General features: G+C 41.5%; 3 protein-coding genes across 7 annotated transcripts; all 3 read right to left on the bottom strand.

Moving 5' to 3' along the window:
* Positions 1 to 482: 482 nt before the first annotated feature.
* Positions 483 to 9,615, bottom strand: si:ch211-51e12.7 (uncharacterized protein LOC336335 homolog). Of its 3 annotated transcripts, XM_036975982.1 has the most exons (7): positions 9,414 to 9,615; positions 6,490 to 6,575; positions 6,232 to 6,390; positions 5,750 to 6,043; positions 5,444 to 5,566; positions 1,887 to 1,943; positions 484 to 1,795 (listed from the first exon to the last, which is right to left on the bottom strand). In XM_036975982.1, exons 2-6 carry the CDS (start codon positions 6,573 to 6,575, stop codon positions 1,892 to 1,894), a joined length of 714 nt encoding a protein of 237 aa, XP_036831877.1. In that variant the 5' UTR covers positions 9,414 to 9,615; the 3' UTR covers positions 484 to 1,795; positions 1,887 to 1,891. The 3 variants fall into 3 exon arrangements, with proteins under 3 accessions (XP_036831876.1, XP_036831877.1, XP_021456454.2); XM_036975981.1 differs by having other exon boundaries at positions 483 to 1,943; XM_021600779.2 differs by lacking the exons at positions 484 to 1,795; positions 1,887 to 1,943 and adding an exon at positions 3,761 to 4,979 and having other exon boundaries at positions 9,414 to 9,614.
* A 714-nt stretch (positions 9,616 to 10,329) lies between these two features.
* msgn1 (mesogenin 1) lies at positions 10,330 to 11,769 on the bottom strand. Of its 2 annotated transcripts, XM_036975445.1 has the most exons (3): positions 11,279 to 11,769; positions 10,639 to 11,167; positions 10,330 to 10,608 (listed from the first exon to the last, which is right to left on the bottom strand). In XM_036975445.1, coding segments are annotated over exons 2-3 (480 nt in total). In that variant the 5' UTR covers positions 11,118 to 11,167; positions 11,279 to 11,769; the 3' UTR covers positions 10,330 to 10,607. The 2 variants fall into 2 exon arrangements, with proteins under 2 accessions (XP_036831340.1, XP_036831339.1); XM_036975444.1 differs by having other exon boundaries at positions 10,639 to 11,769.
* Positions 11,770 to 13,020: 1,251 nt separating this feature from the next.
* On the bottom strand, positions 13,021 to 20,898 carry LOC110522407 (GEN1 Holliday junction 5' flap endonuclease). 2 transcript variants are annotated; one of them, XM_021600783.2, is made up of 13 exons: positions 20,592 to 20,898; positions 20,130 to 20,331; positions 19,725 to 19,901; positions 19,428 to 19,538; positions 19,236 to 19,309; positions 17,732 to 17,817; positions 17,117 to 17,267; positions 16,934 to 16,970; positions 16,741 to 16,821; positions 16,476 to 16,606; positions 16,290 to 16,351; positions 15,448 to 15,588; positions 13,021 to 14,840 (listed from the first exon to the last, which is right to left on the bottom strand). In XM_021600783.2, the coding sequence occupies exons 1-13, from the start codon at positions 20,750 to 20,752 to the stop codon at positions 13,324 to 13,326; spliced, it is 2,931 nt and encodes a 976-aa protein (XP_021456458.1). In that variant the 5' UTR covers positions 20,753 to 20,898; the 3' UTR covers positions 13,021 to 13,323. The 2 variants fall into 2 exon arrangements, with proteins under 2 accessions (XP_021456458.1, XP_036831875.1); XM_036975980.1 differs by having other exon boundaries at positions 20,130 to 20,316.
* Positions 20,899 to 20,909: the final 11 nt, after the last annotated feature.

Genomic DNA, 20,909 nt, shown 5'->3' with positions numbered 1-20,909 from the left:
CATGCTGAAACATGAGGTGATGGCAGCAGATGAATGGCATGACAATAGGCCTCTGGATCTCGTCACAGTACCTCTGTGCATTCAAATTGCCATCGATAAAATGCAATTGTGTTCGTTGTCCGTAGCTTATGCAAGTCCATACAATAACCCCACTGCCACCATGGGGCACTCAGTTCACAACGTTGACATCAGCAAACCGGTCACCCACATGACTTCATACACATCATCTGCAGTTGTGATGCCGGTTGGATGTAATGCCAAATTCGCTACAATGATGTTGGAGGCGGCTTATGATAGAGAAATGAACATTCAATTCTCTAGCAACAGCTCTGGTGGACATTCCTGCAGTCAACATGCTAATTGCATGCTCCCTCAAAACTTGAGACATCTGTGGCATTGTGTTGTGTGACAAAACTGCATATTTTAGCGTGGCATTTTATTGTCCCCAGCACAAGGTGCACCTGTGTAATGATGAGGTGGATGGATTATCCTCGCTTAGGAGAAATGCTCACTAACAGAGATGTAAACACATTTGTACATAACATTTGAGAAAAATACGATTTCTTTTGTGTATTGCACATTTCTGGGATCTTTTATTTCAGCTCATGAAACATGGGACCAACACTTTACATGTTGCGTTTATATTTTGTTAAATGCAGTATAAAATAGTATAATCTAAACCGCTGTGAATATACTTTCCAAAACCCAAAATATTGTTTCAACTGTTTTAAGCTCATGTACAAAACCAAAAGTAAAAGACACAAAAACAACATTTAAGAACGGGAAGGATAGAAATAGCTCACATAGAACAACAGCTCTACTGCTTCTTGGACTTGCTTTCAAGTAGACTGATAGATTTATAACTCACATTTCTATGTGAATTTGTAATCGCCCAAAAAGTTACATATTGCCACTTGACCAATAACAAAGTGAGTTCCAAAGCTCTTCCAATAACAGCTAGTTTTAAATTTCCCATCCCCACTCAGTCCACTCCCAGACAGTCCTAGCAAAATTCTTGCTTGAGAAATAGTTTTTGCCAATTTTAGTTTTTGCCAATTTGAATAGAAATCTATTACAGTAAGGTACTTAATTGTTACCCAGAAATAATTTAACATTGACATAAAAACGTCTGCTTTGGGCCTTTAAATAATCTATAGAGGATTGGGTCATTACGATTATGCTGAGCCGCAGGGCACCGGGTAATGGCCTGTCACGTCATCGAGCGAAAGCGTGGAGGGAGGAGCGCCATTCTCAAATCGAACAATAATCTGTGCCGCTCTGTCATTTTGTCAACAAGGCAGCATGGTGCATCGTCCAGAAACATACATATTTTCCATAAAATAAATGTTTGATTTTTCTAACTATTTTTCATTGGGATGGCAGATAAATCCTTTTTATCCAAAGCGATCACTTTTGCATGGGAAATCCCAGAATCCTACTAATTACTACACGTGATTAATTACGTCACGAAGTTTCGAGCCGATTGCGACGTGGGTTTTGAACAGGGCACCTGGCTCACGCCCGGGAGGCAGCCGGTTACTAATCCCATGAAATCTTCTTTCAGCCGATGCTAAACATGCCTACACGGCCGCGATTAATCGACTCCCCCATTGACTGAACGTAACAATCAACACTTAACAAAACCCACTTAAACCCTGTAATTTACATATGGTAATCATTATTACCATAATTATCAAATTGACTAAAAACATACCTTAGTTTATGGCTCTTTGTGTGCTTCAGTGTCCTTTATGTACATTCATGTTTGGATGTAAGATATACCATAGCGTTGTACCTAAAAAAGGCAATTCATTACTGTATTACAAAATAAATCTAAAGACAACAGAAACAATAGGCAATGTTCTCCCTTTTCCTTTCTGCCTCACCTGCTTCAAAAGAATGTAGATTGACCACGGTTTCCAGACTTTCTCTCCATTTCCATCCTGTAAAAGAGAATCTCCAAGATTCAAAGGGAGGGAGGGGAGGGATTTGGACACCAGGAGTCCAAATTTAGAGGGGGTGGGGGGGGGGGGGATTCTTGGGGACTGCTGAATCCCCAATCTGGAGACAACAACAGTCAGTCTGTCATCATCACTGTTAAAAGCAGAGGGGATTCCAAAGGAAGACTGGGAGAGAGGGCAGCAGAGAAGCACTGGTTCATAGGAAGGGGATAGAGATGTACAGAGGGGGAAAGGTGCAACACCTGCCTACTGTTTTTTTCTGAAGCAGTGTGTCACAGGAGGTTGGTGGCACCTTAATTGGGGAGGACAGGCTCGTGGTAATGGCTGGAGCAGAATTAGTGGAATGTTATTAAATACATCAAACACATGGTTTCCATGGTTTCCATGTGCATGGTGCCATTCCATCCGCTCCATTCCAGACATTATTATGAGCCATCCTCCCCTCATCAGCCTCCACTGTTGTGTGTGTACTGGATTAGATGCTGCGCGGTCCTGCTCTGTGTCTACATGACTCAGTGAGTATGCACTTTTTCTGCTTTTCAGAAGTAATGCCATATGCTTGTTTTGTCAGCAGTATGTACTGTTCATTAATAATAAATGTCTATCCATATGATTACATATATTCATTATCTTTCTCTCTAACTGTCTGCATTACCTCTGCATTGTATCTAGGCATTGTATCATGTAAAAACTACAAAGTCAGCATAAATCCATAACAACTGGATTATTCACTTTATTTGTAATATCTGTGTGTTTATCATCTTTAATGACTCGAAGGGTGGCACCAGTAAAACAGTGTTTATTAGATAACAATATGCTGATAATAAACTGTGCTTGATCTCATTTGAGTTTCAAGTGTACTGTATGTATGAGGTCGGTGTTGCACCTTTACATGCAACTGCAACAGACTGGGGTAGATTAACTAATGACAATCAAGAGAAAACAAATATTTTATGTAAAATGTTTATCAAAGATATAGAACAGTGGGTTGTGCTTGTGTCACTCAATCCCTTGTCCTCCTCTGGGATCTATGGTAGTAGAGACTAAAGCATGTTCTACATTGTGAATTTGGCCGATTACAACTCCTATGGGGGATAATGTCCTCCTTTTAAACAGACTACCATTGGACTTCTGTCTGGAAGTTGTTATTGATACGGAGGAAACATTTCAGTACGGTATATTTCTAGAGTGGAATGTCCGTTGGTCAAATCTCACCTGGTCGGGTTTGTTGGCTCATTCAGAGTGTTCCATGTGTAAAAGGCATTTCTACCGCATATAGTGCTCTTCAGAATAACATTACTGCATAGTTGCACTGCTTTCTCAAGTCAATTATGGTGTGCATTATTGTAGCTTTCAGCCCTCAGCATGACTATAACATATTTTTATTTCTGTGTGATCATTTCCAAACTCTCCTGACCCATTTTTACAGTTAAGACTTTCCCATACGAGTTCTTGGTCCTCCAACTTCATCTTAGCAAATATGACAATGTGACCTTACATTCATGTCAAGGTATGCATCAGTGTTGCATTATATATGTGTATGTGTGCAGCAAAAATATAAATTGCATTAAAACTGATTCAAGAAAATTCATTCATAATGTGCTGTTTGTGTTTCAGTGATAACTCAGCAATTGTCTGAGTGGTACCATTACCATAACAACAGCAGTGTAGCCACTGTGTAACTTTGTGTAACTTTATAGTATAATAACATTGTTGTCCATTCTCTTTATTAAATTACAGTCATGTTGTGTCAAGTTGACTCTCAGACTTGGACTTTAAAAAAACAATAAAAAGAGCAGTTCAGTTAAGTTTTACTTTTATTTTTGTCCTTCACGACTACGTCATAGTTGTTACTGTTTTCCAAAAGTACATCCACAAATCCACAAAGTTATGTCAGTTACAGTAAGTATAACGTATGATAACACTTCAAAACTTAACACACTGAATAGTAAGTATCTTAGACTAAACTGAAGCAATTCATTGTTTCGTAATTTGCTTTCAAATATACTGTAAATGCTGCTAGTATATATACTATATATTTATTATATTATTTCAATATAATATTAATTTAAGTTCTTTAGTCATTCCACAATATAGATTGCTGAACACAAACATGAATTGTTCCAAATAGCAATATGCATTAACTTAAAATAGCTGCACATGAATCATATAAAAATGTCACGAAAAATAATCATGAATACTTGACATGAAAAATATTGTCTTTTCACTTAAGAATGTGTACGTGAGTCTAAACAGCTTTTGCTGTAGTTGTGTACTGCTTGGTGAAGTTGTAATACAAAAGTATATCCATGTAACAAAAGGGAAAGTTAGGGAGGTCCAAGGTGTAAGAAACTAGTGCTAGTAACTGGTGCTTGAGGGCTGTTGCACATTGCTTTCTTTTTTCTTTCTTTCTTTCTTTCTCTCCTTCTTTTCTTTCTCACTCACACACAATGTGTAATTTCTCTTTTTATTAGGGTCAGATATTCCTTAAGGTTCACAGAGTGACCACCACAAGACCACATGACATCTAAGGGATTTGAATATCAACATTTATCATCCCTTTGGGACTCTTTTTTTTTTAAATCATATTTTTATTCTCTCAATACTATACAACTTTGTCCTAATACCAAGAGCACATTTTTTTCTAATAACAAAAGTTACAATGAAAGTGAGAATGCCTTTTTGTACTGTTAAGGTCTGAGGCATTTAAGTGTCCACTTGTTGATTCATATCTTCTCCTCTGGTATACGATATCAATATCCAGATATTTGGCTACAGGGTGTTTCATAAGGATGTTTAAAAAGGGGTCTTCTTTTTATGACACATATTAAGGTGCTCTTAGCTCAGTTTAGCCACCCCAGCCCAGTAGGCTTGCTGCTATAGGCTGTAAAGCTCTCTATTACTGTATTATTTTTGGGCAGGCTGCGTTAAAACCGTCGGCCACCAGGGGGCCCTGGCCACCTCTGGCCTCTGCCAGGTGGGGGATGATGAGGAGGAGAAGCTGGTCCATTGTGGTAGCTGTGTAAAAGGATAAAATCACACATTGGATTCTCGTGCTCTGCCACCAGGGTGTACACTCTGATAGCAGTGTGTACCCCCTCTCATCTCTTCCACTGCACTGGAGGGTCTCCCCCTTTCAGCTACTCACTGTGTTGATCACAAATCTCTTTCATGCACTATTTAATACTGTGGGTCCAAAACTTTGAGCAGTGTTTAAGATTTACGAGGATTTATTCATGTTTCCTTAACCTTTTTTTCCCATTGTTATTCACCATTTGATGCTATTTGATTAACCGTACCATTGCTAAGCGCGAAGAAGATTAAATGTGATTCACATCAATTGAGAAAAAGAGTTTGGAAAATTAGAGGGCATAGGGAAGAAAAAGGAGACAAGCTGTATGTGTTATAACAGAGCTGTAGAGAAGGAGGGAGGGAGGAATGGAGTGAGTGGTTGATGTACATGTACATAATAAACATCTTACCCTCTGGGGCCCCTGGGGTGGAAGTGGCGTGGGGGTCCGGGGGACATGCCTCTTCCTCTGGGGTGTGGGGGGTGCCCTCTAAAACCAGGGTGGCCCAGGGGGGGAGGCGGAGGGGGGCCGTGTCTATGGTGGGAAGGGTTCAGTGATTTCAAGAGCAAGTTAAAAACACCAACTAACACCAAGGACATTATATGATTTGATTTATGATTGTTTATCAATAATGAACTGATGAACACTCTTGATAACATTGTGGATGGCAACTTATCTACTGAATGACTCGTATGTGGCTATACTGGTAGGCTTTACCTGTGCATTGGTGGGTAGGGGCCTCTCAGGTGCATGGGTGGGGGTGGAGGAGGACCCATGCCCATAGGTCCGCCTCTCCCTATAGGTCCGCCTCTCCCTATAGGACCTCCCCTTCCCATAGGACCACCCCTCCCCATCGGACCGCCCCTCCCCATCGGACCGCCCCTCCCCATCAGACCGCCCCTCCCCATCAGACCGCCCCTCCCCATAGGCCCGGCCCTACCCATCAGAGCGACCCTCCCTCCTCTCCTGCCCCTCATGTCTGGGTACGGCCGCATCCTCCCCATCCCTCTCCTGCAGGCATATAGAGGCATCATGGGAGAATGAGTCATTTGGTGTGAGTCAGACGCATTGGGGAAAAACAATAGAAATGTGAAAATGTATTCCAGAAATAGCATGTGAATACCTGTCATTCATTCAGCTCCCTGGCTTTGACACAACACTGATACCATCCCATGCATAAAGAAGCATCAGTTCCTTACCTCATGGGTCCAAACCCATTCATGTCCCCACCCCGTCCTCTATCCCCCCTGCCTCGTTCGGGTGGGCCAAATCCTTTCATCATAAGGCCCCGTCCACCATGCATGCCTCCTCGACCAATCCGGAACCCCTGGCCACGCCCTTTGAACCCACCACGACCCCTGTCGAGATGAAGAAAGGGACATACTGTAGTGTTACATTCTACATGGTAATGATGACTGATCAATAGCAGCCTGAGAAGATCTAGTCACATGACCAACCTGGATTTGTTTTCTGATATGGGCTCCTCAGATGCATTTTGGGAAGTTTCTGTGTTGTCCGTCACCTGCTCTGTATCTGCATCCATCTGATAACACAAGGAAAGAAAGACATCATATGTAGTGGATTACAAAGCAATGGTTACCACAGTCTTCTTTGAACGAAATTTGGTTACACTGTCTTAAACGCTGCTTCAAAGATCTTTATGACTGTCATAACAGTGACATGACAGTTGTTATAACAGTTAGAACAGCTGATGTTAACTTACGAGCATAGTCACGACATGGATAGCTGTACAGTATATCTAGGTTTGCGTAAAGTTCAACATTTCAACCTGAGCTGGAAGCTTAGCCTTGAGCTGAGCCTATGACCTCTCCTCACATGGGATGTAATACACAGATGCCCCATACATTCTGGGTATGTTATACATTATACAACCTATCGTAATTTTGATATTGTGTGTAAATCGATCGCACAACAACACTTTTAGGACGTCATCGCCTTTAAGCTGTCATGTAATCTACCATCTGTTCAGAGTGACAGCCTTTTAACATGTTCAAATTAGGTCACATGTCGATAGGCCACACAAGCTTCTACACAATAGAGACCCTACAGGAGCCTCACACATTATTAAACTATTGTAACTGAAGCGGTGATTTCAACACTGTTGTTGGGAGGAATAGAATTTCTAAAGGATGGAAATAGAAAATACATGCTTGCTAAATACATACCTCTTCATCATCTTAAAAAATTATTACTACAAAGGAAATGTTACTGTATGTTACTAAACTGTATTTTTGTTGGGTTTTTAATTTGACAGAACATGTGTTGGAATATGAAATATTTGAAGCAACACACAGACCACAAGAACGTCCTGTTTAATTATGTAAATGAACCTTTGACTCAGCCAAATAACAATATAAGAGGCAAAAAACAATGCGTGAAACATTATTGTATATTTCTGTCTGCTAAGTCACATTTGAGAGTTATAACTAACAGATTTCAGTGAATGAAGAAATCACGATGACACTGGAGGAAGAAAAAAGGACAAACTGATTTTTTTCAGTACTAAAACTAAATAAATAAGTGAAAAGATCAATTAAGTGTTGCCTACAGCTACAAGGTAATCAAGCATGATGTGGACAAATGTCAGCTTCTCTCTTAGATCTGAAGATGGGGAGAGGCGGACTGATTAGCAACAGTACACAGTACAGCACAAGAGCATTCTGGGTAACTTATGACATGATGAGTTACCAGGATCCATGTTCAGTATAGCAGAGAAACCCCCAATAATAAGACTTTGATTAAAGGTTATTAGATATCTAGATATCCATACTAAGGCTTGTGTTTATGGACTTTGGGGGAGTAAAGAGCTTGAAAGTTCCCTACTTCAGTCGTGATCCCTTTCAGTCAATGGTTGAAACCTAAACCTGGACATTCGTAGAGAGAGTGCCAGTTTATGGCTGGGCAGAGTTGTGCATTGACTGACTGAGCCTGCACAAACGAACACAGAGAGAGTGAATCCTAAGCCAATGAGAGCTTTAGGAGTTAGGCACGGTGGCTGCATGGAGTGAAGCTGGGGCCAAAGCTGGCGGTCGTGAGAGATTATTTATAGTGCCAAGGCCTGGGCCTATTGTAAAATGTAGCACTTGCACCCTTGCAAGGCTGGAGTGGGGGAAAGGCATGAGTGGGGGATGGGGTAGGCTATGGGGCAGAAGACAGGGGGTATACATTTTGGGGCGGCAGGGTAGCTAGCCTAGTGGTTAGAGCGTTGGACAAGTAACCGGAAGGTTGCAAGTTCAAATCCCCGAGCTGACAAGGTACAAATCTGTCGTTCTGCCCCTGAACAGGCAGTTAACCCACTAGGCCGTCATTGAAAATAAGAATTTGTTCTTAACTGACTTGCCTAGTTAAATAAAAATGCACACACCACAACACAGCTGATGGACAATCCACATGCCTGGAGCGCCAGAACAGCCTGCACCAACATACAGTTGCATTGTGGGGCGACATTTTAGAATATACCTCAAGGAGGCAAGATGTGGGGTCTTTCTGTCCAGAGGCTTGTGATATACTGTGGCAATTGTGGGAGATATAAAGCTGATAATCATGGAGTTTCTGATTTATTTGTGTGGAAATTCATCCCAATATCTTATAAATTCTTCATTAATCTGTTAATCTATATCCTGCAAACACAAATGATATCCAGCATCAAAATTACAGTTGAGTTATCATCAGTTATTCAGCATTTAACTTCAGGTTATGGACACCTAGGGAAACAGCATTTGTCAATTCAATACTAGCAGTTCAATGATTATAATTCATTACCCCTCAAAATAACTGCCACAGGTCAATAAACATGGTTTTATTTCCAACAATAGCTTACATAACTGGTTGTCATTGTTTACATGCAATAGGAGGCTATGTCCTGACAAACGTCATGGAAATAAACTAAACATAGCTGCAGCTGATTACAAATGCCATTACCTACACCCACAACCATCGAGACTGTGACCATGAGAATCTAATATTAATCGAAGGTTAATGTTTTATTTTTGCCTACTGGAAAATGTGTATAGCCTTTATTTATTTATTTTAAATAGTGCACAATGTTCCTTCTGCACGATTTCACAAACTCAAAAAGCACAGTACCATCATCTGTGGAAAGCTCACATCACTTGGTGCTTTGGTGAGGATATAAACAGGGAAATATCCTCAATTTATCAACATAAACTGATTAAAAAGTCGGCTACCTTTCTCATGTCTATAATCGTTCCTTCGATAAGGGTGTCTGAATCACAGTTATAACGAAACAGATAGGTGCAATGGTTGTTCAAATCTGGATGGAAATATTAGATAAATACTGAGGTCTGGAATTAATAAATAGAATGATGTTGCTGTAAAATATGCAGAAGCAATGGCTTACCTTAGAAGACTATTGAGGTCCAGAAATACAACTAAATATAGATACTTACTCTAAATAAAAAGAAAATATAAAAAGATTTGCAAATAAAACATTTAAAAAAATATTATCTATACCCTATCCCTGTATTTCGATTTGAAATGGCGGCATCAGCGGAAGCGATTACATCTAAGGCTCAGATTTTTTGGCAAGAATACGTTGTAGCGAGAGTCACGCCCACAGGAAATAGAGTCGCTTTCTGATTGGCTAAACCCGCTGTCCTTGTAATACCCGTTTTGGAATTTGCATCTAGTTATTGGTAGAGGAAACATTTATATTTCCAACCAATGTTTGGTGAAATGTACAGAAAGCTAAGACTAAAGATTAGATATACACTGAGTATAACAAACATTAGGAACACCTTCCTAACATTGAATTGCCTTTTTGTCCTCAGAGCAGCTACACGGGAAACTATTGAGCATGAAAAACTTGAGCAGCGTTGCAGTTCTTGACACAAAACACTTGACACTTACATTTTGTGTCATGCCCATTCACCCTCTGAATGGCACACATACACAATCCATGTTTCAATTGTCTCAAGGCTTGAAAAGCCTTATTTAACCTGTACCCCCCCCCATTCATCTCCACTGACTGAAGTGGATTTATCAAGTGACATCAATAAGGGATCACAACTTTCAGCTGGATTCACCTGTTCCGTTTACGTCATGGAAAGAGCAGGTGTTCTTAATGTTTTGTATCGTCAGTGTATGTCATGCAGACCTATGCTTTGCCTGTGTCATTTGACGAAAACATTGCAAATATATAGGACAATATTGGCATAATACTAACCTCAAATATATGTTTGAAACCTCTCCATAGTATTTGAAGATGATGGACATCACAGAGTTAAAAGAAAATAACATTAATCTGGCCCCAAACGTACATGTTGTATATAAGGTTTGTTTAATTCATGTCAATAATGTAAAACAAGAATAGCCTATTCACATACAAGAAAATTACATGGTCAAGTCCCCACATAATAACAATTATTTACATCAGATGAGGGGCAGAACAATTCTAAATACAATATGAGAAATTAAGTTATCATCCACAATGCACCAATATCAAAATGAACAAACCAAAAATAGTTTTCCAAACACAAAAGGTTTGACAATGGTCCACACCTAATACCAAATAGTTTGGCCCCGTTACGCATCATTTAAAACGTGGCAATCTTTCAGCACATCATTACGCGTGGTTGAGGATGTCCGAAAGTTCATTTATATACTCAATGGTGTATTTGAGAGTTTGAATTTTGGTCAGAGGTTGTCCCCTTTTACTGTAATCTGGAGGCAAGTAGTCGCGGAGCTGGTGCAAAGCTTCTGCTAGGCTCCTCATTCGCATCTTCTCCCTCTCGCTCGCCTTCATGCGCCTCTTGGTCGACATCTTCGGTTTGATTTGTTTCAACATTGCGCACGGGATTGGGCTGTGTCCTGTTAAACCATAGGATACATTTCCGAATCTCTGATGCCCAGTTGAGCTTGAAGACATCTCGGGCGAAGAGCACATTGAATCGAATGATGATTCTGGTGATGTGGATTCAAGAGAATCATGCCCGTTCCCAAAAGCCCTTTCCTGCGTCTTCCAATCCCATTCAGAAAGCATTTTTGAGGTAACAACTTCAATGTCACAATCCATGTTAGCAATATCCTCAGACACGCTCTCCATACTGTGACCTCGATGATAGGCTATTCGGGCAGCTCCGTGGAGAGCAAATTCTGAAAAGCGGTTTGGGAAACCGTTTTATATGGACTCAGCTCTCTGTGGTTTATGAGTTCACAGCTGAAGCGAAAGTTCAAAGAAAACTCAAGTGCTAAAATGTGACTTACCCGAAGGACGTCGTTCGTTGTCACCGAGGTGCCAATAAGGTGAAATAGACGGATAATGTGTAACAGAATGAAAAATAATTAGATTTTCTTTTGTGTGAAATGGCTCTTTAGATGGGCACGACAACAATTATCAGTTTGATGTGATCTCTCTAATGAAGGAATGAAAGGAGATTGTTACATCTGGGCTTTTCACACCTCATTAACAGGATGGGCAACGTGTGTCTAGGTGTACTCCAAAATCTAGAAGATAAACAGACAAATACTTTTTTTATATATACTGAACAAAAATATAAAAAGGCAACATGTCAAGTGTTGGTCCCATGTTTCATGAGCTGAAATAAAATATCCCAGAATTTTTCGAAATGCACAAAAGGCTTATTTCCCTCAAATTCTGTGCACACATTTGTTTAAATTCCTTTTAGTGAACATTTCTCCTTTGCCAAGATAATCCCTCCACTTGACAGGTGTGGCATATCAAGAAACTGATTAAACAGCATGGTAATTACACAGGTGCACCTTGTGCTGGGGACAGCAACAGGCCACTCTAAAATGTGCAGTTTTGTTACACAACACAATGCCACAGATGTCTCAAGTTTTGAGGAAGCGTGCAATTGGCATGCTGACTGCAGGAATGTCCACTCGAGCTGTTGCCATAGAATGTTAATTTCTCTACCAAAAGCCACCTCCAGCATTGTTTTAGAGAATTTGGCAGTATGCCCAACTGCCCTCACAACCACAGACCACATGTAACCATGCCAGCCCAGGACCTCCTTCACCTGCAGGGTTATTTGAGACGAGCCACCCAGACAGCTGATGAAACTTCTGGAGTATTTCTGTCTATATAATAGAGCCCCTTTCTGGGGAACTTATTCTGATTGGCTGGGCCTGGTTCCCAAGTGGGTGGGCCTATGCCCTCCCAGGTCCACCCATGGCTGCGCTCCTGCCCAGTCATTTGAAATCCATTGATTAGGGCCTGATGAATTTATTTAAATTGACTGATTTCCTTATATGAACTGTAACTCAGTAAAATCGTAGAAATGGTTGCATGTTGCGTTTACATTTTTGTTAAGTATATAACGGTGCTAATGTGTCTGTGTGAGGTAGACAATGACAGATAGAAAGTGAAACCTGAAAGAAACATAATTTTTACGCAACGTGAAGCTAAATCTTCAGAGAATAACTAAGTAAATGTTTAGAAATTACTTATATTTGTCCATTAGGAGGAAGTATTATCAACAAATTAGCCTAGCCAATAAAGTCCTGCTGTCTGAAATCGATGCATGCCAATACGCACGAGCAAGGAGGATGCAGCTGTCATCAGGGCTGAGTAAAACACACTAACCTGGCAGCTCTTTCATGTCTGAATAGGTGTGTAACGGCTCACTAATGATCAAGGGGGAGCAAAACGTGCCAGGTCATAAAACCGCGCTCTACTGCTGGTGGGTCACTGACGGGCGAGAACCTTTGCGCCCCTCTGCCTGCTTGCTATAGGAAGCAACACGTCGGGAAGTTTATGTGGTTATTAGTACGGTGATGCTACTTTCATTCGCTTACAAAAGCTCGACCTTTGCGCAAACGAAGGTATAAAAGTTATTGTACCTTTATTTGGGTCAATGATTGTCTCTTCCATTTGGAGAGCCTTGTTGTCCAAACTTTTACATTTTGCGCATTTGCATCAGTACCTTAGAAGTCCAATCATTACATGAGAGCTGTGGAATATTCAAAATAAATACAGAAAAACATTGAAAAGTATAGAGTTTTATAAAAATAAAACATTATCACAGAACATGAGCATTTCTACATGCCCTCTCCCTAACTGCATGAGTAAAATATTTCTCCATTTCCTACTGTAAGTCCATTAAAGATATAGCAGCAGAAAACTACAATTGTGTACATAGAAGACAAAAGGAAAGGCCAATATCAAAGGTTAAAAATACACTTACTGAACAAACTAGATAAAGTTGTGATAGAATACTATTAAATAATAATATTAGGAAATAGTATTTCTTTTTTTCTGTCCTAACACCTCTGGTATATCACATCACTCATTTCAGGAACTTCAGCTTCACCCTCTCTGCCAATGGCAGTGGGCTCTTGCTGCAAATCACTGAGTCATCACCATCAGACATAGTCACTGGGGAAACGGGGCTTGGAATGAACACAATGTCATCATCAACTCTAATTGGATGAACATCCTGGCACTTCCCTATGGTAGACACAGAGCTGCCTCGTATTGGTTGTTCACCCATACTGGCAGACACAGCTCTAGGCCTGAGGGGCTGGGCTGTCACTGTGTCCCAGACTGCCTTTGTAGAGGTGCTGGGTTTGGAGGTGGGTTTCAGTGAGTAGTCTGTGAGGTATTGGCACCTGTGCCTGCTTTTGGGTTTGACTTTGGCCCTGCTCTGCCCTCCTCCCCGACACTGGTTCACTGTGTCACTGTCCTCACTCGATGAACACACTCTGGCACACACACTCTTCTTGGTTTCTTGATGTGACTTCATGTTCCTGTCATCCCGACCAGGCTGTGTGTCGCTAGGTTCAGAGTGGCTCCTTTGTGGCAGAGCGGAAGAAGATGATATGGCCTTCTTTACGAATCTGTACTTCTGTGGAGGCTTTGGTTCACCGGCACCATGTTGTTTAGCCCCTTGTGTTTGTGTTGCTGTTACTGGGCCTGTTTGTGTTGCTGTGACTGGGCTTGTTTGTGTTGCGTTCAATGAGATAGGTTTTGAGATGTGATGAGCAGGTTGAGGCTTATGGAGCAATGCAATGCTCTGGTCCTTATCAACAAGTGTGGCTTTCTTGCCACACACCAGCGGCTGTTCTGATGGCTTGGAAGCATTGCTGCTTTTAATGGGTATCAGTGCCATTGGCTTGGGGCCACTGTTGTTAGAATCAATTAAATCAGGGGGTGCTGCTGACTGGGAGTTTACGTGTATGATGGTGACGTCATCATTGTCCGCCATGTTCACAGACTTGCATGTGTTTCTCATTAGGACCCTGTCCCTCAGCGAACACTCTGCATAACATGGCCCTGGTACGGCCTCTGCTGCTCTGAGATCAGTAGAGGGGCCCAGTTTTGTGATCCTTTCTTCGACACTATCATTTGTGGTTTGGAGTGACTTGGGGTCAGTGGCAGTGCGAGCGCCAACAGCCTGTGGGGGCGGGGAGGACGTGAATGACTGAGACTCCCAGTCGATGTCACTCAGGTGAAGAGCATCCATCACCACGGAAACAGACGGAGAGGAGGCCGCTGCTTCTGGAATCTTCCCAGAGGAAGTGAAAGACGGAGGTGACATCACTTCCTGTATCTGAGCTCCAAGACTTACTTCTAAGCGGGGATGGTCTTTACCAGGATCCAGATGCCTTTTTGGAGACTCTGACTCTGGACCCTCCAGGACCCACACTGAGTTGTTACTTGTTGTAATGGTCAGTGCTGCTGCCACGGCAGAGGGTTGTTGGGTGTTGTTGTCAGCAATGGAACTGTGCAAAGACATCTTGGCCAGGAGGTCAGAAACATCACAGTGATCCAAAGGCTTGTCTTTCTTACCCTTTGGTTTCTTCTCTGAAAATAAAATGCATAAAATATAAGAGACAAAATGGCTAGATACAAAATCCACCATAACAGTGTCTCCTCAAGTCCAAGTACCCTTGGTTGGGGCTACCCAGTCTACTGTGGGAACCCCTGCTCTACAGCTCTGAGCTACAGGGGGAGCCAGCCCCAACCTGTCTAAAGTGACAGCAGCTCCTGTGTGACAGACACCTCTGGTGCATCAAAGCCTTGATGTGAGGGAGCGGAGCTGCCATACTATGCATGTCCAGGTGTCAGAGGCCCTATAAGAGAGACTCTGAAAAACATCGCAAAGCTCCAGGTGCCTTTGATCCACACCCTGTCTGAGCTAAGTAGTGAGCAGTCGTTGGGCCCGTTAAGTTTAGGGGCGTCCCGTTTCTCCCCAAGGACAAATTGAATACGGTTTTAAAAACGAGGTATAATTTGACCTCAATAAAGTATATCAATATGTTATTGTCAGTCAATATCAGACCAGAATGTCAATAATTTAAAATTAATTAATATTCATTGTATTTTCATATCAATAACATAAGGTTATTTAATCTGAATTAAATGTAAGCAGAATATATTATGTTCTCCAGCTATAATATGTTGACCTTACTCTTGGTCTTGTTCTCAGCCTTCTCCCTGAGGTACAGCTCCACCACATGTGGGTAGGCCAGGCGGAACAGAGCCTCTTCCTCCACCGTCCTCACCTCGTCCTGACTGTCCTCAGGGTGGTCCTCAGAAAACACATAGTGATCTGCAGGAAGGATATCATTACATTTTGTTTACAGACAAAAAAATATGTGAAACATTTCAAACATTGAAATTTGATCCACTCTTTTGTGTAAAATGTATCGTCTGCTGAATCACCATACAGATGCCAACCCCACCCCCCTCAAAATAATAATAATACGGATTTGGGGATGGTATTTCAATAGTTAGCTCAGGCCCATAGAGGACTGAAATATCAGCTGAAGTTGTTAGTGGGGACACACACACACACACACACTTTGATATGACAGTTTTCCCAGCCCGGGAGGAAGCCATTTTAGCACCTGATGGTGTTGTGGCTGTTCTGTCACCTCTACCCCCCTCTGAACCCCACCTCACAACAAGTCACTAACAGACAACATGGAGACAGGCAGAGAAGGCCAGGTTTAAAGAGACTCTGCATAGGTCAACACAAGACTATCACCCCAATCCTTACTGACGCAACTCTGATGTCATAACAGGAATACAGTACATCAAACAGGTACATGGTAATAAGAGGTTTGGAAAAGTGTGATTCAGTTGGCTTGAAGAGTACAATACAAAAAAACACAGGAACTATCATAGAACAATAACAATGGGGGCAATGATGATAATATAAAGAGAAGGAACATCCCTCATTCATAAACATACCATTTTTTGAAAATGGAAGGCTTCATAGGAAGGACTGTTTCATTTGTTCAAACTGACCTGGCTTACTCCAGATGATTTCAAAGCTGGCGATTGCATTCCTTACTCTTGGCTTCCATATACTGTTAACAGGGAGGATTTTAAAATACAATTTAACATGTATTATTGTGAAACATTTATAGCCACAGTGAGTAACTTCCATTTTTACACTCAAAGAGGTCCATTGGAGTGTGAATTGGACCGTACCGTAGAGGTTTTATCAGAGACGACGTCGCTCTTCCATGTTTTCTGTTCATCAGCTCAGTGTACGTCATCAGGACCAGAACCTTCTCACTGGTATAGTGTTTAGGCCACAACATCTTATTGTACGCAAAGTTCTGGATCACAAAACACAAAAAAATATATTACAAGTTATTTGACTAACAGATAAATTAGGCAATACATGATTTATTAATTGCATCTGTTAAGAATGACCACTTATTTTAATCAAAGTACATTTTTGAATGACTACCTGCATTAATAGCATGTTCGGTTTCCTCCATTTGAAATTGTGGACAGGCTTGTCTTTGTCTACCAGAAATTCATTTATGATCTGAAATGCAAAATGTCCATACATGAAATGACATCCTTATCTTGGCTTGTATACTTTACACATGATATTACACAGATTCAAGAACTTAAGATAATAACTGTATTTACTTTACCTCTGTAAAAGGGAATTTATCACTTGCCAGTGTTTTCCTGAAAACAAATCAACACCATATTCAGATATGTAAAGGAACAATGAATGTTTGTTCCCCCTTTTAATTCAAATCAATAAGCAACATTGTAATCTATGAATGTGTATATTACAGGAATGAGTGAATTTGGTGCAAACATGGTCTCACTTCCTGATGCTGGCATCTGTTGAAGAGGCCTGTCGTGTCTGCTCACAGCAGTGCCAGTGACAAGGACACTGGTAGTCATAGTCTTGAGGCTCACAGAAGTGCTTGCTGTCACACAACACACAGCCACTGCGCTCGTGAGCCTTGGCTGACCCTGAGAGAGAAGGAGAAAGAGATAAAAGAGTATGATGAGAAAGAGAGAGAATGAAGAGAGTGTGATAGAGAAGAACATAACAGTGGTAATAGTTTGTTAGGAGATGGTTAGTAACCGAAAAGGGAGTGACAGACAAAATCAGAGGTCAATTCAGGGTGACTGGACTGATAGGCTACAGCCACAGATAATCATAGCAGATACCTTTGATCAACCATACAGAGACATTTAATACTGATCTCGACTAAGTACACTAACTGTAATTTGGCGCTACAATGCTGAAGACGTATTAGCAAACTAAAGCGTCTCACATGTAAGTGCCTTCATCATCACAGTATTTTAGTTGGTCTTGATCAACCACATGCGAGTCGTGTCATCCCGGGAAACCCCTCCCCACCCTCCTGATTTACACTTCTTATCAGGACAAGGGGCTAAAGTGAGTTTGACGGAGGGCCAAAGTAACTCACCAGGATGGCAACACAAATGGCAGTGAGGGACCTTCTTTAGGACCCACTCTGGCGCAACCACGCCCTCCTCCCTCCACTGGCTGAATCTGTCATGGAAGAGGAGACGATACAGGATAGGCATAGACTGTTATATCATATACAGTGGGGCAAAAAAGTATTTAGTCAGCCACCAATTGTGCAAGTTCTCCCATTTAAAAAGATGAGAGAGGCCTGTAATTTTTATCATAGGTACACTTCAACTATGACCGACAAAAAATCCAGAAAATCACATTGTAGGATTTTTTATGAATTTATTTGCAAATTATGGTGGAAAATAAGTATTTGGTCAATAACAAAAGTTTCTCTCAATACTTTGTTATATACCCTTTGTTGGCAATGACAGAGGTCAAACGTTTTCTGTAAGTCTTCACAAGGTTTTCACACACTGTTGCTGGTATTTTGGCCCATTCCTCCATGCACATCTCCTCTAGAGCAATGATGTTTTGGGGCTGTTGCTGGGCAACACAGACTTTCAACTCCCTCCAAAGATTTTCTATGGGGTTGAGATCTGGAGACTGGCTAGGCCACTCCAGGACCTTGAAATGCTTCTTCTCTGCAGGCCATTCACTAGGTCCCCCCATGTGGTTCTGGTATTTTTGCTCACCGTTCTTGTGATCATTTTGACCCCACGGGGTGAGATCTTGTGTGGAGCACCAGATCGAGGGAGATTATCAGGGGTCTTGTATGTCTTCCATTTCCTAATAATTGCTCTCACAGTTGATTTCTTCAAACCAAGCTGCTTACCTATTGCAGATTCAGTCTTCCCAGCCTGGTGCAGATCTACGATTTTGTTTCTGGTGTCCTTTGACAGCTCTTTGGTCTTGGCCATAGTGAAGTTTGGAGTGTGACTGTTTGAGGTTGTGGACAGGTGTCTTTTATACTGATAACAAGTTCAAACAGGTGCCATTAATACAGGTAACAAGTGGAGGACAGAGGAGACTTTTAAAGAAGAAGTTACAGGTCTGTGAGAGCCAGAAATCTTGCTTGTTTGTAGGTGACCAAATACTTATTTTCCACCATAATTTGCAAATAAATTCATAAAAAATCCTACAATGTGATTTTCTGGATTTTTTCTCTCATTTTGTCTTACATAGTTGAAGTGTACCTATGATGAAATTTACAGGCCTCTCATCTTTTTAAGTGGGAGAACTTGCACAATTGGTGGCTGACTAGATACTTTTTTGCCCCACTGTACATGTTTGCATAAGACCTCATCACCATTCTGTATTGTCGCCTCATATAAAACATTTGACCTCAAATCCAAAATGCTAAAGTATTGAACCAAAATAAAAGTTATAGCTTCACTGTCCAAATAAATACATATGGGAGTGTACATGTTTGCATAAGACCTAGTTAAAACTACTGGATTACAGACTGTTTATGTTTCTCTATTTGTGTCTCCACTTTTTAATCAGTGTGCTGGAGGGTGAAAGAAAAATAATGTTTTATATTTTTAGTTTCTTACCTTTGTAAAAGTGTTTGCCCTTTCAATGTCTGTATGAGTTTTAGAGCTTGCTCTTTCCCAACTCCTGGTATACCCTTGTGGTAAGAAAACAAAACATGTCATAGTAACAAAAACAAAAAAGTAATTTTGTATATATGCGTGTTTTCACCCCTAGAAGCCGATCTAGACATTAGCAGTCCCCCTCCCCCATACCTTAGGAATATAATCACAGCCCAGAAGGATGGCCAGACCCACGAGTGTCTCCCTGGCTAGCTGCAGCTCTGTCTCCACCCTAGAAGTCCTGTAACAATCCACCTGTGGATCCTACAACAGCGGGAATGATACAGCAGGGATTCTTTTCTTGAGCATTCAGACAACAGAAACCTACAAGTACAGCATTTAGAGATTGGTTCATTAACTAAATCATAAGTTTGAATACTTCTCAATTCAATGTCACACCCCTTACAAATGAGATGTAACATACCTAATTTAAATAAACAAACGCATTACCTTGGTGTTCATGTTGAAGTTTCTGTAGACGGTCTGTGCTCCGTAGAGAAAAGCGTCCCCATCGTTGGTGATGCAGCCGTCCACCAGGCCCTGGGCATCCAGAAAGGCACACATGGCCTCGGCCTCCCCTGCCGCTGTCACCCAGGGGACACCCAGACAGTCCAGCATCTCTGCACACTGGAGGGAAGAGAGAGATGGGTAGTGGGTGCACACAGATTATCTCTTAAAAACACATGCATAATACTTACTTATGCCTCTCTACACATGTTGTATGGATACGAAGCTACACACACAGCCACTCAGAAAGACGCACACACACACACAGCTTTAATTCAATGAGGGTGATAAATGCCACTACTTCTCAACAACTGCATCTGACTGATGCACATCATCCCAGCCACCCACCTCTCTCAGCACAGCATTGAAGCGACCCCTGTTGGTGGTCTTTGTAGTTTGTTTTTTAGGGGCTGACTTGTCGAACCCCCCAAATCTCATGTCTGTCCTCTTGCTCATGGTCTCTGCTTTGAGTTTGGGGGCCTCTCCCTCCATGACAAAAACTAGCTTTACCCCCATCAGTGTGAGAGAGGAAACTCTGAAAAACAGATTCCTGAAAGAGAGTAATAATATCCATAATTCTCATTACAGAGAGTTGTTGTTCCTCTGCATAAAAGGGATTTAATTTTGAAACAGCAGACCATTAGTAAGTCGCCCGATTGATGTATCTTGCACATATATAGTGCAAATTAGTAATAAGGTCGGCTGTTTCAGATACATAATGTGAAATAGGATCAGGGTTGAATGCCTATGCCTCAGTGTCAGAGTTTAATTAAAAAAACATGTGCATTTGGCAATCTCTGCACATATTACCGGAGGTGAGGTTTGGTGACTTTCCCCATCATTGCTTGGACGTGCTGGGCCTCGCAGACCCACAGGCTAAGGTCCACGGCCAGGGTCTTTCCGGTGAGGCTGTACAACGGCACCGACTCCCGAACCGGTCCCAGAATGGACCACAGGTCGTGCACACCCATCGCGCAAATCGTTGTTTACCTTTTTATAAGTAAAAAGTAAAAAAATGATAAATGTGCAGTATTTCACAAGAAATGCACTTTGTTGATCACTTAGTTATTTAATTTAGCAGCACTTCCTGCTAAAACAAACACGCTTCCGAATCCAACCTCCTTTCTT

Source organism: Oncorhynchus mykiss, chromosome 4 (genome assembly GCF_013265735.2).
Source record: "Oncorhynchus mykiss isolate Arlee chromosome 4, USDA_OmykA_1.1, whole genome shotgun sequence".
Classification (NCBI taxonomy): Eukaryota; Metazoa; Chordata; class Actinopteri; order Salmoniformes; family Salmonidae; genus Oncorhynchus; species Oncorhynchus mykiss.
This window is presented reverse-complemented; position numbering and strand designations above follow the sequence as displayed.